A 17481-nucleotide genomic window follows, 5' to 3' on the forward strand; every position below is an offset into this window, starting at 1 on the left:
TGTCTGGTAGCCCAAGCCTTCTGAATTGACATCTTTCACATTTTATCTAGGCTCCACGCAAAACCACTCACACCCAACCCGACAGTAGCACTCCTAAACTTGTGCCCCCATGGCGTTACTAAATCACAATTCAAACTTCTCCAACAAGTCACCACGGCTGCCAAGCAGATTATAGCCAGGTCATGGAAATCTCATTCCTTATGCATAGTTAAGAACAAGGTTACTCCGGCTATGATCCATGCTAAAGTGGAAGCTACCATTTTAGATACTATCCCTAAATTCGTGACAATCTGGAACCAATGGGTGGAATGTTTCCTCCCACCAATCTTTGGTGATTACTCCTCCTTCCTTGATTTATCCACCCTCACTGCCCGGTTACTTCATTAATCTGTTCTCCGTTACAATATGTCTTGAACCACCCTATGGAATCCTAGGAGTCACACGAATTCCTCCCACTCCTCAAACCCCCCCAACTGTTCCCCTTTCTACTCTCCACTTCTACTCTACCCCCCCCCCCTTTCCCCGTACCCCTCATTAGTTTTTCTTTTTTCTTTCCCTAGCACCCCCACATAATCTCAAGGAGAGCACCCCTGTAACCACACAGTACTAAGCCTACATGTGTGCTACTATGCTTTAATACAGCTATGCCTTCTTTTGATCATCTAACCTGCTGCATTTTGTGTACTGGTGCTTTTCTCCCCAACCTCATATGGACACCATACCTGTTTTCACAAATTGTTCTGTTCAAATGTCTATGGCTTGTCCCTTGCCTATGTTTCCATCCTTTGAAAACTAATAAAATGTTTGAACAAGAAAAAGCCACTGATGTGACATTAACCTTTAATTGCCATTTTACCCGTGTGTCTGTACCAAGGCCAAACATTCCAGGGGAGGGAAACTTTTGATCAAGACCATTTGGGTGATATCTGTTATCTTTATGATTTAAAAAGGAGCCATATATGTATACAGTATATATTTGGCTCCTATGTAGTATGGGAAGGGGTGCTATATATCGTTGACTTTGCTAGCAGCTGGAAAGGATACAGGACATACCACTGGAACTTGTTCAACCATTCGGTGTCCTTATAGATGCTGGTGACAGTGCCAGAGCCGTCCCCTCCATCTACCCAGATTCCTCTTCCTAACTGCCCTTTTCCACTAAGTCATCCTTGGATCCACCAGTTAACCTTAAGTGTTCATGAGACTATTCTATGGCTCGGGCTAGAAAAAGTTATTATATATGAGAGCTGTCTGCATAATTCTTTCTTCCTGACAAAATTGTGAGTGTCCTCAATATATGAGGATAGAGAGTTTATATGTAGGTGGAGTATTCTATCTACATATTTTCTCACCCTTTCTGAGAAATTCTGATTGCTCAATGTAATAGGGCGACTTGGTTGTTTTATGTGGACCTTTGGCAGGAGAAAAGCAGCTGTGAAAACACACCTAAGCTGTAAGTTTTCAAATGCGTTTAGGCACGTCAAGTGCTTCTACAATTTTTTTTATTTCCTTGGCCAGAATATTTATTTGTACTTATGAATGGTTTGCACCTTGTGGTGAACCCTCTGTATTTGCTCTCGTGAAGTCTTCTCTTGATCGTAGACTTTGACAATGTTACGCCCACCTTCTGGAGAGTGTCCTTCACTTGTCTGGATGTTGTGAATGGGTTTTTCTTTACCATAGAGAGGATCCTGTGATCATCCACCACTGTTGTCTTCCATGGATGTCCATGCCTTATGTTGCTGAGCTCACCATTGCGTTCTTTCCTCAGAATGGACTAAACTGTTTTCACTTGCATGAACAGCTCCTTTGAATGCATGATGTAGGTTCACAGCAATAGATTCCAAATGCAAATACCGCACTTAGAATCAACTCCAGACCTTTTACCTGCCTAATTGATGAAGAAATAATGGAGTAGCCCACACCTGGCCATGAAACAACTTTTGATTCAATTGTCCAGTTACTTTTGTTCCCTTGAAAAAGAGGGGGTGGCTACTCTTAAGAGCTGTAATTCTTAAACCCTTCTTCCAATCTGGATGTGCATACCCTCAAATTTACACCTGAGTGTGCACTTTCAGCCCATATCCATTATATAACTATAGCTTGAATATGTTTTGATAAATACATGACAAAAACAAAAATTTTGCCTGTGTCCAAATATATACAGACCTAACTGTATGATCTTTGTAATGGTGCCTTGTTTTGGAATGACTTGTGTTTGTGGATCTGCAGGATACAGAAAAGAGGATGCAATGGTTAATCTGTTGATCTCTGAACATGCATAAAGAACTTCACACCTGCTCCCTATGTTAAGCTGAGAAAATCCAAAATTTTAAAATTGCAAGAACAGGAGTAGAGGGGCATTTCACACCTTTGACAATGACACCTACTCCAGTTGACACTGATGAAGGTGCCAAAGCCACACACATTTTATTAACCCCATGAGTGTGAAAACAGACCATCCTCATATAATTGTAAGTGCTTGTGCCTTCAACAGTGGGCTAAACACGCTAAGATGTCCTGGCTACAGCAATACCTTACACAACAAGCATCCTGACTTCTTTTGGTGCATATAAACTTGGAGGACCAATCACTCCTTTTGCACGCATACAGCGGTCAAGGGTCAGGACTCCCAATAGGGCTGGTAACTGGTGGTACCTTAGGGAACTGCTTATACAGCATTCTCCCAAGTCCCTGTCTTTGGCATATGCAACTGCTGAAAGGTTCTTTATGTAGTGCACAGACCCCCTATCAGGTCCTGCTGTTTGTCCCTGGTTCTATTAAGGAATAGGGATTGGGAGTTAATTGGCTCCTGTCCCTAGTAAGTGTATGTATGAATGTGAGTTAGGGACCTTAGATTGTACGCCCCTTGAGGGTTAGGGATTGATGTAAATGTACAATATATGTATGTAAAGCACGGCTAAAATTGACGGCGCTATAGAAGTACCTGAAATAAAGTAAATTGGATCTTCTAGGCCTGCTGACTAAAATCCATACTGTGCATTATGGTTTAAAAAAATTCTCCCGTGCTAATATGTACATAAATATGCCAGGACTGTGAGCCACATACCTGCAAGATTTATCTTGAATCTATGGTAGTGGAGGACCCAAACCTCATCCCCACAAAAAAGGTCATAGGAGGCTGTTTTGCCTCAGGTGGTGCAAAATAAATGAGACTCAAACAGGGCCCATCTCAGAGCTATAGATTACACTAATAAATAAGTATCTGGTGTATAAATTAAAGTACTTAATTCATATATAATCAAATACAATATCACTATAAAATATCAACATTTATCTGTTACCTTTTGTGGGTGGTCGATGTACTGGTCTAGTTCCTTCATTTTTACTTGCAGTTGCTTGTTTGTGTCTTGAGGTTCCTGACACAGCATCTCCATCTTGGTCTCTTTTAGGTTTTTTGGTTGAGGGTTCAGAGCATGGCACATCAACACAGGTCGGTACCGGATTTATGGTATTTTTGTTTACTACTTCTTTATCTTCTATGCCTTTTGATTTAGAAGCTTTAAAAAAAAAATCCACAAAACATTTGGATTGGCAAGTTACTGTTCTACAATACCAAGCTTCAATATCAGACAAAAGTGCTATATATTAGAGTACTGCTGGAAAAGGAGCTGCTAAGTCATGGTTTCAGAGAAAGCCATGATATGCCATGGTCCACATGGGGAATTATGACCAGATTTACCAGGCCCTATCCAGAATACCAAACTGAGAATACATTTTTCTTCAGCACTTTTTCCTTTTTTGGGGCCCCATGAGATGTCCCTGGTACCTTTCATAGGCTTTTTTGGGTGTGCTTTGAGTGTGGGTGAAGACACAGGGGTCCCATGATCCCCTATTACCCGAGGGCCCCATGAGTTGTCGTCAGTCCACCCCTGCTCAATACATGCAAAGCAAGATGGTTCAAGCCGTGATTTGTCATTGTGGTGATTATGGCTTACAGCTCATGAAAACCCCAAATCCACAATCTCAGAAAATTAGAATATTACATGCAATCAATAAAACAAGGATTGTACATAGAACAATATCGGACCTCTGAAAAGTAGAAGCATGTATATGTACTCAGTACTTGGTTTGGGCCCCTTTTGCAGCAATTACTGCCTCAATGCGGCGTGGCATGGAAGCTATCAGCAAACACAAATGCTCCTGCGCTTGGGGATGGACTCGATGCTACAACCACATTAAGAATGTCCTGGAACATGCACACCTTGCTGCCCTCAAATGGACCGGGGGAATCCAAATATACTGAATGGGGAAAGAACAAAAAGAGGGCGCACAGGCCTAGTGCATTACCATAAAAAATGTTTAATAAAAAATAAAGTATGTGTTGTACTCACAAACGACAATATAGTCAAGGCACATCATAAAAGAACAGCTGGATCAACACCGCGCTGAGTAACAGTTCGCAATAGGGAGTTTAGACATCCAAAAGGCTGACGCGTTTCGAGGACTTGCCTCTTCCTCAGAGCCACTCTGAGGAAGAGGCAAGTCCTCGAAACGCGTCAGTCTTTTGGATGTCTAAACTCCCTATTGCGAACTGTTACTCAGCGCGGTGTTGATCCAGCTGTTCTTTTATGATGTGCCTTGACTATATTGTCGTTTGTGAGTACAACACATACTTTATTTTTTATTAAACATTTTTTATGGTAATGCACTAGGCCTGTGTGCCCTCTTTTTGTTCTTTCCCCATTCATGGAAGCTATCAGCCTGTGGCACTGCTGAGGTGGTATGGAAGACCAGGATGCTTCAATAGCGGCCTTCAGCTCTTCTGCATTGTTCAGTCTCATGTCTCTCATCTTTCTCTTGGCAATGCCCCATAGATTCTCACGGTCATTGAACCAGGTTTTGGTGCTTTTGGCAGTGTGGGCAGGTGCCAAGTCCTGCTGGAAAATGAAGTCGGCATCCCCATAAAGCTCGTCTGCGGAAGGAAGCATGAAGTGCTCCAAAATCTCCTGGTAGACGGCTGTGTTGACCCTGGACTTAATGAAGCACAGTGGACCAACACCAGCAGATGACATGGCTCCCCAAATCAACACTGACTGTGGAAACTTCACACTGGACTTCAAGCATCTTGCAGTGTGTGCCTCTCCATTCTTCCTCCATACTCGGGGTCCTTGGGCCTCTCCATTCTTCCTCCATACTCTGGGTCCTTGGGCCTCTCCATTCTTCCTCCATACTCAGGGTCCTTGGGCCTCTCCATTCTTCCTCCATACTCGGGGTCCTTGGGCCTCTCCATTCTTCCTCCATACTCAGGGTCCTTGGGCCTCTCCATTCTTCCTCCATACTCGGGGTCCTTGGGCCTCTCCATTCTTCCTCCATACTCGGGGTCCTTGGGCCTCTCCATTCTTCCTCCATACTCGGGGTCCTTGGGACTCTCCATTCTTCTTCCATACTCGGGGTCCTTGGTTTCCAAATAAGATGCGAAAGTTGTTCTCATCAGAAAAGAGGACTTTGGACCACTGAGCAACAGACCAGGTCTGTTATTCTTTAGCCCAGGTAAGACGCTTCTGACGTTTTGTTGTTCAGGAGCTGCTTGACAAGAGGAATACAACATTTGAAGCCCATGTCCAGGATCTGTCTGTGTGGTGGCACTTGATGCACTGACTCCAGCCTCAGTCCACTCTTTGTGAAAGTCCCCAACACTCTTGAATGGCCTTTTCCTGACAATCCTCTCCAGGCTGCGGTCATCCCTGCTGCTTGTGCACCTTTTTCTTCCACACTTTTCCCTTCCAGATAACGTTCTATTAATGTGCTTTGATACAGCACTTTGGGAACACCCAACTTCTTTTACAATTACCTTTTGAGGCTTTCCCTCCTCATGGAGGGTGTCAATGATGGTTTTCTGCACAACTGTCAGGTCAGCAGTCTTTCCCATGATTGTGATTCCTACTGAACCAGACTGAGAGACCATTTAAAGGCTCAGGAACCCTTTGCAGGTGTTATGGCTGAATTAGCTGATTAGAGTGGGACACTTTGAGCCGAGAATATTCCACCTTTTCACAATATTCTCATTTTCTGAGATTGTGGATTTGGGGTTTTCATGAGCTGTAAGCCATAATCATCACAATGATGACAAATCACGGCTTGAACTATCTTGCTTTGCATGTAATGAGTCTATCTCATATATTAGTTTCACCTTTTAAGTTGCATTACTGAAATAAATGAACTTTTGCGCAATATTCAAATTTTTTGAGTTTCACTTGTGTGTATACACACATACAGTTGTGCTCAAACATTTGCATACCCTGGCAGAAATTGTGAAATATTGGTATTGAAAATGTGACTGATCATACCCTAGCATGTTTGGCCTTGGTACAGACACACAAGGTGACACACAGGTTAACATGGCAATTAAAGGTTCATTTCCCACATCTGTGGCATTTTAAATTGCAATTAGTGTCTGTGTATAAATAGTATGAATTTAAATAAATGAGTTTGTTAGCTTTCACGTGGATGCACTGAGCAGGCTAGATATGAGCCATGGTGAGCAAAAAATCTGCCAAAATACCTGCGTAACAAAGTAATTAGACTTTATAAAGATGGAAAAGGATACAAAAAAAGATATAGCTGCATGGTTGAGTTTCCAGAAAGAAGCTCGTTTTCATTCAAGTATCATCTTATTGTGCTCCTTTAGCCAAGTGGCAACTGCGCTATAACTGAATGATGGCTACAGCATGGTTATCCAGTCCTGGGAGGGCATCATATGATGTCATCCCAGAATGCGCCCTCCTGCGTGCTCCCAGCATCGCACACCCGGCAATCTCCATGATTGCTGTGTCCTACAGACACAGTTGATCATGTGATGAAGTAAAAGGTCAATCACAGCGACCTTTGATCATGTGATCAGCTATATCCAATGACACGCTTTTACAGCGTGAGGAAAGTACTGCCGAGAACCGGCAGCTGTCACAGAGCAGATTGTCACTGATCATCAGGGCACTAATGATCAGTGCCTGCAGTGCCACCCACCACTGCCACCCACCAGTGCCCAGCAGTGCCTCCCAGCGGTGCCACCCATCAGTGTTGCCCAGCAGTATCGCCCATCAGTGCCCATCAGTACTGCCCATCAGTGCCCATTGCACTGATGGGGGCTTATCGTGACCATCATTGCTGCATATCAGTGCAAGATCATCAGTGCCTCCTCATCAATGCCCACCAGTGCCACCTCATCAGTGCAGCCTATCAGTGCTGTCTATCCATGCCACCTCATCAGTACCCATCAGTGCTGCCCATCACTGCTGCCTATCAGAGCAGCCTCATCAACGCACATCAGTGAAGGAGAAAAATGACCTGTTTGCACAATTTTATAATAGAAGCAAAGAACTTTTTTTTCCCCTTTCGTCTTTCAGGCCAGCACCTTGAGAGACCTCGGCTCCTCCCCATCTGAGGAAACCCCTCCACCCTAAAATAAAAAGAGCTCCACCCCCCTCTGACCTCAGTTCAGGTGTTTCCACCAGTGGGGAGACACGAGGAGGCGCAAGGTGCTGTCGCAGACGACAGGGGAGCTGAGGGCCGGATAGCCGGCTGAGAGGCTCGACGCAGCCGGAAGTGAAGGCCGGAGTGTCCGGCTGCATATCCTCCCTGGGCAGGCTGCGGTGCAGTGGGCGCGCACCCCGGGTGACGGGACTGAGCACGTACCTGCTCTTCGCCCCCCGACCCTCTCCGGCGAGGGGGGGCGTCGGGGTGGCTGTGGTGAGATCTGGGGAGGATCGGGGTGGAGTTCCACTCCTTCCCATGCTGGCAGTCAGAGGACTTTGCCGGGCCGGACGTCGGGAGACGGCGGTTTCCGGCGGAAGGGGCGAGGCTTCGCCCAGGGCTGCGACTTCCGCTTTTCCGGTCGCAGCCCTCACACCACGGTGGCGCGAGATTTGAAAAAGGCGGTGCGGTGCACAGCGGCCTGGGGGACAGGCCAGCACCAGGCAACCACCCTCCTGAGCGGATGTCGGAGGCACCGGGACCAGGAGATGCCAGCACCAGCCAGACACAGGTAAGGTGCCTCAGTGGAGGCCTCCCCTACCTGTTGGCCCCTAGCAGGGGTTTTTTCCCGGACCCTTGGGTGGCGAGGGTGTGGGGTAGGGCAGGGGGTCTGCGGTGGAGCAGGCCCTTAGGCTCTGCCAGGAAGGAGAAGGGGGGTGGATTGGTGTTAGGCTTATCAGGCTTCCCTCCTACCCCTTTTTATGTCTTTGAGGGCAAGGCCCAGGCTAAGCTCAAGCACCAGGAGCCTAAACGAAGATGCCCATCCTGCAAGGAAATTTCGAAAGAATCCTGGAGAAAGGTTCTTTGTGGCCCATGTATACACGGGTTAGTAAGGGAGGAGAGGCCAAACAGGGGGACCTAGCCAGGTCAGTGAAGGAGTTGGCGACCACCTTCGACTCCTTCAAATCCCTCATGGAAAGGTTTGCCCTTCCCCAACCTACACCTTCCCCCCCCCCCCCGGTAGCCTCAGTAAGTCGCAGGGAACCCCTCGTGACTGGAGAGGAGGAACCAGTGGGGGATTCCCAGTCTGAAGAGGAATCGGCAGGGGAGGGTCCCTCGGAGGAAGGCAGGGGTCCCTCCCGGTACAAATTGACCCTAGAGGAGGTAGATGAGCTCCTGGGGGCTATATACAAAACCCTGGACATTGAGGAGGTTAAGACCTTATCTCTCCATGACCAAATGTATCAAGGGTTGGAGGAGCACAAGCACAGAATATTTCCTGTGCATGACATTTTGGTGGAGACTATAAGGAAGGAGTGACAGGACCCGGAAAGGAAGCCATTCTTCTCTAAGGCGTTGAGAAGGAGGTTTCCGTTTAGTGAAGACCCAGAGGCGGTCTGGAACAAGAACCCTAAGCTGGACGCGGCCTTTTCCCAAACTACCAGGAGGACAGATCTGGCGTTTGAAGACATGGGGGTCTTACCAGACTTATTAGACAGAAGGGCGGAGTCTCTCCTTAGGAAGGCCTGGCACTCAACCCTGTACAACCTGAAGCCGGCCATGGCCACGACGGTGGTAGCCAGAAACTTAGAGTACTGGCTTACACAATTGCAGGCCCATATTGTGGCAAACTCTCCCAAGGAAAAATCTTGGCCTCTTTTGAGACCCTTTTGCAAGGGGTAGGATATATCGTGGACGCTTCTGCGGAGTCGGTGAGGTTGGGAGCTAGGTCTGCTGCCCTAACCAATTCAGCTAGAAGGGCGCTGTGGTTAAAAACGTGGCAGGGGGACATCACTTCAAAAATTAGGTTGTGCGGCATCCCCCTCACAGGAGACTGTCTGTTCGGCCCAGGGTTGGAGGAATTATTGGACCGGACGGCTGACAGGAAGAAGTCCTTCCCCCTCAAAAGGAAGGTGCAGGAGGGAGGGACACAAAAGGCCTGCCCGGCAAAGGGGCTGAGCCTGCGGCCAGCAGGTCAGGGTAGGTCTGCAGGGCAGTGAGGTAGGGGCAGGGCCTCCTGAGCAACCCCAGAAACCGAGGTGACTCGGTTCCTCCTGTGGGAGGGAGATTGGCGGCCTTCCTCCCACGGTGGGAAGCCGTGGTCGCCAGCCCCTTCATTTTGGATATCATCAGAAGGGGTTATCGGTTGGAGTTTATAGGGCCGCCACCCGAGAAATTCCTTGTGACGACCCGTCCAAAGGATCCGGCGAAGGCCGCTGCCCTGGTGGACGCCTTGGAGGATCTAGAGGTCCAAAGGGTCATCACCAGGGTCCCGGAAAAGGAACAAGGGAAGGGGGTTTATTCCCATGTGTTCTTGGTTCAAAAGTGTGGGGCATTCAGGCTGATTTTGAACCCAAAACCCCTGAACAGGTCAGTGCGCTACCGGAGATTCCGCAGGGACTCCATTTTTACAGTCAGGTCCCTAATCCCGCCAGGTGCTTTCATGGCATCCATAGATTTGAAGGATGCCGATCTGCACGTTCCCGTGGCGGAACCTTCTCAGCGGTTCCTCAGGTTGGCAGTAGGGGGAGAGGGAGGAATTCGACATTGGAAGTTCAGGGCTCTTCCATTCGGGCTTTCCTCCTCGCCAAGAGCATTCACCAAGGTTCTGACGGAGGCACTGATTTCTATTCGCTTAAGGGGGATTTCAGTAATAGCCTATCTGGACGACTTGCTGCTCTTCGCAGATTCAGAGGCTCACCTGCGGCAGAATCTGGTTATAGTGAGGGGCCATCTAGAAAGCTTGGGGTGGATTTTGAATCTAGAGAAGTCCTGTCTGGTGCCTTCTCAGAGAGTGGTTTACTTAGGTTACATTCTGGATTCAGTAAGTCAAAAGGCCAGCCTGACTTCGGAGAAGGTTATCAAGTTGGAGGCAGGGATCAGATTAATGCAGGGGAGCAGGTCAATATCGATAAGGCAGGCCATGTCAGTACTGGGATTACTGACAGCTTCCATTCCAGCAGTACAGTGGGCAGGTCTGCATATGCGTCCCCTCCAGTTTTGGGTCCTGAGAGTTTGGGACAGGAGGATTCACTCCCTAGAAGACCGGGTCCTGGTTCCCCCCAGTGTGAAGAGGTCTCTGTGGATGTGGAGGAGATCGTCCAGCATAACCCAGGGGCTGTTGTGCTTTCCGGTATCCAGGGAGGTCACAACAGATGCCAGCTCCAAGGGATGGGGAGCCCACCTGGGAGGCTTAGAGGCTCAGGGAGAATGGTCCTTAGTGCAGAAGGGAGAATCCTTAAATTGGAGGGAATTGAGGGCAGTGGGGGAGGCTCTGTACTCCTTCCAAGCGTGGGTCATGGGCCAGCACGTGCGAGTCCTAACGGACAATGCCACGGCAGTGGCTTATATAAACAGGCAGGGAGGAACAAGGAGCAAGGCCCTTGGAGCCTTAGCGGCAACGCTGTTGTCCTGGGCAGAGGTGAACTTGGCGTCCCTGTCTGTGGTACACTTGAGAGGGGAGCTAAACCAGAAGGCAGACTTCCTGAGCAGGACACGGCTCAGGGAGTCGGAATGGGCCTTGAACCCCGAGGTCTTTCAGGAGATTGTGCGGAGGTGGGAATCCCCAGATGTGGACCTTTTTGCCTCGGGAAGGAACAACAAGGTCCCGAACTTCTTCTCCCTATCCCGCGGGGACGGGTCAAAAGCGGTGGACGCATTAGGTCAGAGGTGGGATTACCAGCTTTGTTACGCTTTCTCCCCGGTTCCCTTGGTTCCCCTGGTCCTAAGGAAGTTTAGGACAGAGGGGACCTCGTTAATCCTGATAGCTCCCTTCTGGCCGCGGCGGGCGTGGTTCGCGACCCTAAGAAGTTTAGCCTCTCGTCCACCCTGGGGGCTGCCACCAAGGGAAGATTTGTTAACGCAGGGGCCGGTTCTTTGCCCCAGCGTGGGAAGATTGAGGCTAACGGCCTGGTTTCTGAGCGGCAGCTCCTCTTAGAAAAAGGTTTCTTGCCAGGGTAGTGGCAACATTACGGGCCAGTAGGAAGGAGGAGACCCAGGCCATTTATGGTAGGGTCTGGGGATGCTTTACAGCCTGGTGTGACCAGGCGTCAGTAGCAACCCATAGTTTGGTTTCTGTGTTGGAATTCCTGCAGGCGGGGGCAGACAAGGGGTTGTCTGTCAGCACGCTCAAGGGCCAGGTCTCGGCCCTCAGCGTGTTCCTAGAGACGCCCTTGGCCAGGGAGGCGTTGATGAGTAGATTTTTTAAAGCTCTGGAGAGACAGAGGCCTCCAAGGACCAGATTGTTTCCGATGTGGGATTTGGCCAAGGTGCTCGGAGTGATGACTAGGGCTCCGTTCGAGCCCCTGGAGTCCTGCCTGATTAGTGAGCTCACCATTAAGACAGTCTTTCTGGTGGCAATTACCATGGCGAGGAGGGTATGTGAACTAGAGGCCCTATCAATCAGAACACCTTATCTCCGTATTTTTTCGGACAAGTTTTCAGGACGGACCCATCCTTCGTTCCGAAGGTGGCCCAGAGATTCCAGAGGGAACAGGACATAGTCCTTCCCTCGTTTTTTCCTGACCCGTTGGGGGTGGATCAGGAAAAGCTTCATTTTTTTGGATGTAAGAAGGTGCGTACTCCGGTATCTAGAGAAGACTAGGGAGTTTAGGAGCACCAAATCCTTTTGTTTTTTTCAAGGGGGCTAGAAGAGGCAAGAAGGCGTCTAGAAGGACGCTGGCCAGCTGGTTGCGGCTGGCAATTGCAGGAGCGTACCGGGCTGAGGGCCTGGAGGCCCCGGAGGGTATCAGGGTGCATTCCACCCGAGCAGTAGCAGCTACCCAGGCAGAGCTAGCAGTGGCTTCCCCAGGGCAGGTCTGCAGAGCAGCAACATGGTCCAACTATGACACATTTGCCAAGCATTAGACTGGACCTGGTCTCGGTGCAGGAGCAGGCCTTTGGTCGTAAGGTCTTGCAAGCAGTTAGCCCACCCGAGGGGTGAGTACTCGCTTATCCTCTCAAGGTGCTGGCCTGAAAGACGAAAGGGGAAAAAATCAAGTTACACTTACGGTAACGTCTTTTCCAGGAGTCTTTCAGGCCAGCACCGGTTTCTCACCCAGTGTTGATATTGGTTATGTGAGGATGGCTTATTACGATTATGTTGTCTCGCGTTGTGTCTCCCCAGGTAACCGGAGGATGCTTGGAGAACTGAGGTCAGAGGGAGCTCTCTTTATTTTAGGGTGGAGGTGTTTCCACAGATGGGGAGGAGCCGAGGTCTCCCAAGGTGCTGGTCTGAGACTCCTGGAAAAGACGTTACCGTAAGTGTAACTTGATTTTTTTTTTTTTTTTTTTTTGCTCTTAAAAAAAAATAAAACACCCAGCAGTGATTAAATACCACCAAAAAGAAAGCTCTACTTGTGTGGAAAAAAAGATACAAATTTCCTATGGGTACAGTGTTGCATGACTGCGCAGTTGTCATTCAAGGTGCGACAGCGCTGAAAGCTGAAAATTGGCCTGGGCAGGAAGGGAGTATAAGTGCCCGGTAGGCAAGTGGCCAAAACAACCATGCCATCATTTTCCAGAGCAGCCTGTATTTCTCCTGAGGTTACCTGTGGGGGTTTTCTTTGTATCCTAAACAATCCTTCTGGCAGTTGTGGCTGCAATCTATTGGTCTACCTGACCTTGGCTTGGTACCAAGAAATCCCCGAATTTTCCACTTCCTAATAAGTGAACAGTACTGACTGGCATGTTAAAAGCTTTGGATATCTTTTTATATCACTTCCATCTTTATAAAGTTCCATTACCTTGTTACGCAGGTCTTTTGACAGCTAGCCTGCTCAGTGCATCCACAGGACAGCTAAACTCATTGACTATTTATACACTGACACTATTTGCAATTTAAAAAGCCATAGATATATTCAGAAACCTACAGCTACAACATTTTTATGCTACCACTCCCCGTCCCGCCAGCTCGATGTCCTTCTTTGAATGTGCTTGCTACAGTGACCCACACAGGCGAGGACTAATTTCGGTCCTCTATTCCCTCCTCTCTACCCCTAAATCCTCACCACCCCCCCTTATGTTCGCAGATGGGAGGCGGACCTTGGTCGCCAATTGGACCCTGTGGATTGGGACCTTATCTGGACCAATACCAAATCCTCATCACAAAATGTAGTTGCTCTAGAAACTAACTATAAAGTATTGACTCGCTGGTACCTGGTTCCGGTGAGGATCACTAAATACACTCCAAATTACTCCCCTGAGTGTTTCTGGGGTTGTGCTGTGGCGGGAACCTACTGTCATATTTGATGGGCCTGTCTGGTAGCCCAAGCCTTCTGAATTGACACATTTCACATTTTATCTAGGCTCCACGCAAAACCGCTCACACCTGACCCGACAGTAGCACTCCTAAACTTGTGCCCCCATGGCGTTACTAAATCACAATTCAAACTTCTCCAACCCAACAAGTCACCACGGCTGCCAAGCAGATTATAGCCAGGTCATGGAAATCTCATTCCTTATGCACAGTGGCAGTTAAGAACAAGATTACTCCGGCTATGATCCATGCTAAAGTGGAAGCTACCATTTTAGATACTATCCCTAAATTCGTGACAATCTGGAACCAATGGGTGGAATGTTTCCTCCCACCAATCTTTGCAATTTAAAAAGCCACAGATGTGGGACATTAACCTCTAATTGGGATTTTACCTATGTGTGTCACCTTGTCTTTCTGTACCAAGGCCATACATCCCACGGGAGGGAAACTTTTGATCAGGACCATTTGGGTGATATCTGTTATCTTTATGATTTAAAAAGGAGATATATATTTGGCTCCTATGTAGTATGGGAAGGGGTGCTATATATCGTTTGACTTTGCTAGCAGCTGGGAAGGATGCAGGACATACCACTGGAACTTGTTCAACCATTCTGTGTCCTTATAGATGCTGGTGACAGTGCCAGAGCTGTCCCCTCCACCTACCCGGATTCCTCTTCCTAACTGCCGGGTTCCAGGAAGTCATCCTTGGATCCACCAGTCAACCTTAAGTGTTCATGAGGCTATTCTATGGCTCGGGCTAGAAAAAGTTATTATATATGAGAGCTGTCTGCATAATTCTTTCTTCCTGACAAGATTGTGAGTGTCCTCAATATGAGGATAGAGAGTTTATATGTAGGCGGAGTATTCTATCCACATATTTTCTCACCCTTTCTGAGAAATTCTGATTGCTCAGTGTAATAGGGCTACTTGGTCGTTTTATGTGGACCTTTGGCAGGAGAAAAGCAGGTGTGAAAACACACCTAAGCTGTGAGTTTTCAAGTGCGTTTAGGCATATCAAGTGCTTGGACAATTTTTTAATTTCATTGGCCAGAATATTAATTTATTCTGACCATAGAAATGAAAAAAATGTTCAAGCACTAAATTCACGTAGCGGTTATACTTTGTTGTTTACCCACAGTTACTAAACTGTAAACGCCTATATGTGCATGGACACATAGGTTAACAAAGATGGAAGTGTAGAGGCAGAGAAAAAAGCTAAAATACCTTTAAAAGCAGTGTTTTTGAGCTTAGGTGTGCATGAGGCCTTCAAAATGAGCAGGATTATGTAGCTGTAACGTTGGCAGGAATCACATATACAGTATAATATAAAAAGGAGATTTGATAGCCTTTTTCTTTAGTTTGGCAGACTTCTGAATAAAATAGGTGAGGTTTGCCATTTTTAATTATAGATACAGTGCAGGAAATGCGTATTTGCTCCCCGGCTGATGTTGAATGTTTGCCGACTCACAAAGAAAAGATCGGTCTAACAATGGAATGTTCGGTGTATTGTAACACTGAGAGACAGAATACAACAACAAATTCAACAGAAATGCGTCTAACAAATGATGACTGATCTGCATGTTCATGAGGGAAATAAGGATTTGATCCCCTTCACAAAACATGACTTAGTACTTGGTGGCCAATCCCTTGTTGGCAATCACAGAGGTCAGACGTTTCCTGGAGTTGGCCCCCAGGTTCGCACACATCTCAGGAGGGATTTTGGGCCACTCCTCTTGGCAGATCCTCTCCAAGTCATTAAGGTTTGGTGGCTGACGTTTGGCAACTCGAACTTTCAGCTCCCTCCACAGATTTTCAATCAGATTAAGGTCTGGAGACTGGCTAGGCCACTCCAGGACCTTAATGTGCTTCTTGAGCCACTCCTCAGGTTGCCTTGGCTGTGTGTTTTGGGTCATTGTCATGCTGGAACACCCATCCACGACCCATTGTCAATGCCCTGGCTGAGGGAAGAAGGTTCTCACCCAAGATTTGAGGGTACATTGCCCCGCCCATCGTCCCTTTAATGCCGTGCAGTTGTCCTGTCCCCTGAGCAGAAAAACACCCCCAAAGCTGCCTTGCCAGACTCCCACAAAATGGTGCCCGTGTCGCGCATGCGCGCGGGAATTATAAATAGCGGACGACGTCAGCGACAAGGCCATCCCTTCGATAACGTGCTGTCGCACAACGCATCAGGGAGGAGCCTTGCTGTGCTGACGTTACGCCGCCGAGGCCGCATGCTGGTCCGGTGGCCATCTTTATCACTGTACATGTAAGCGTGATTTCTTGTGACATTGCTATTTGGATTACTTTGCCCATATATATTAAAGAATGCTACACTATATTATCCATGTCTGGTGGCTTGATCACTGAGCCGTTTAAGGAGGAAGAGTAACATCAGACAGTATTGGTGTACCTTGGCTAATTCGGATAATAAGGCGCAGTTCCTCCCCCACCCCCTGTTCTGGATTGGTCCGTTAGATGTTTGGAGTGCTTCCCCTGCTGTATGTGTGTGCCAGTGGAGCCCCCTTCTGCCCCTGTCCAGATCCATGACTACCAAGGTTCTGTTTGGAGGTTATTGTTACATGCGCATATGACTTGCACTTCGGGTAAGAGCAAGCACATATTAATTTATCACCATCTGAAGTCACGAGCACTGGAGTCATTTCCAATATTCCTACTTCCCAGTCACCAGAATCACTATTAATGCTTGAAGTGTTATAACGATCACTGGCTTGATTTTCATCCAGTCATGAGTTTACTGGATTATGGATTATTGAGCGCTTTTTTTTGCACTTTATCAACTTTATTTAATAATGTTTACATTTATACATTTCTAGTGCAATATTTTTCAATTTATTTGTGCTTATTTTACTTATTTTAATTATTCATCCATTCACTATTTGTCTTGTCACTGGATTTTCTCCAGTTATTACATTGTTTCTACCAAGATTTATAATAATTTATTAGCTCTGCATATTGATTTACCAGAGGATTCAGGGGTTCTATCCTTTTATGCCAGCAGCTCTTTTGCGTGTGTTTGCGTGCGCTCACCTATATTTTGATTTATCTGTGTTTTACCTCCTACTGGTTGAGCTGCCATTTTTTATCTGTAAATTTTATCATTTTTATCTCTTTGATTGTATTTCAGTTATGGATGTTTTTGAACTCAAATGAAAGATCCATAATTACGGAGGTTTCCATGGCCGAGTAGCTGCATCCAAGCCTTACATCACCAGGTGCAATGTACAGAGTCAGATGCAGTGGTGTAAAGCACGCTGCCACTGGAGCCACTCTAGAGCAGTGCAGATGTGTTCTCTGGAGTGATGAATCACGTTTCTCTGTCTGGCAATTCGATGGACGTGTCTGGGTTTGGCGTTTGCTAGAAGAACGGTACTTTCCTGAATTCATTGTGTCAAGTGTAAAGTTTGGTGGGTGGTTATGGTATAGGGTTGTTTTTCAGGGGTTGGGCTTGGCCCCCTAGTTCCAGTGAAGGGAACTCTTAAGGCGTCAGCATACCAAGGCATTTTTTATAATTTCATGCTCCCAACTTTGTGGGAGGAGTTTGGGGATGGCCCCTTCCTGTTCCAACATGACTGCGCACCAGTGCACAAAGCAAGGTCCATAAAGACATGGAGGAGCCAGTTTGGGGTGGAGGAACTTGACTGGCCTGCACAGTCCTGACCTCAACCCCATAGAACACCTTTGGGATGAATTAGAGCAGAGACTGCGAGCCAGGCCTCCTCCCCCGACATCAGTGCCTGACCTGACAAATGTGCTTCTGGAAGAATGGTCCA

General features: G+C 47.5%; 1 protein-coding gene across 1 annotated transcript in view; it reads right to left on the reverse strand.

Moving 5' to 3' along the window:
• LOC149443513 (uncharacterized) overlaps nt 1-17481 on the reverse strand; it is a 246550-nt gene that overhangs the window by 177857 nt on the left and 51212 nt on the right. The window contains exons 4-5 of the mRNA XM_089655603.1: nt 3306-3521; nt 2170-2226 (exon numbers count right to left, since the gene is read on the reverse strand). Coding sequence (XP_089511729.1) covers nt 2170-2226; nt 3306-3521 — 273 coding nt within the window. The remainder of the gene's footprint in view (nt 1-2169; nt 2227-3305; nt 3522-17481) is intronic.

This window comes from Staurois parvus, unplaced genomic scaffold, assembly GCF_062004578.1.
Source record: "Staurois parvus isolate SC_StPar_1 unplaced genomic scaffold, SC_StPar_1.0 ptg000854l, whole genome shotgun sequence".
NCBI classification, from domain to species: domain Eukaryota; kingdom Metazoa; phylum Chordata; class Amphibia; order Anura; family Ranidae; genus Staurois; species Staurois parvus.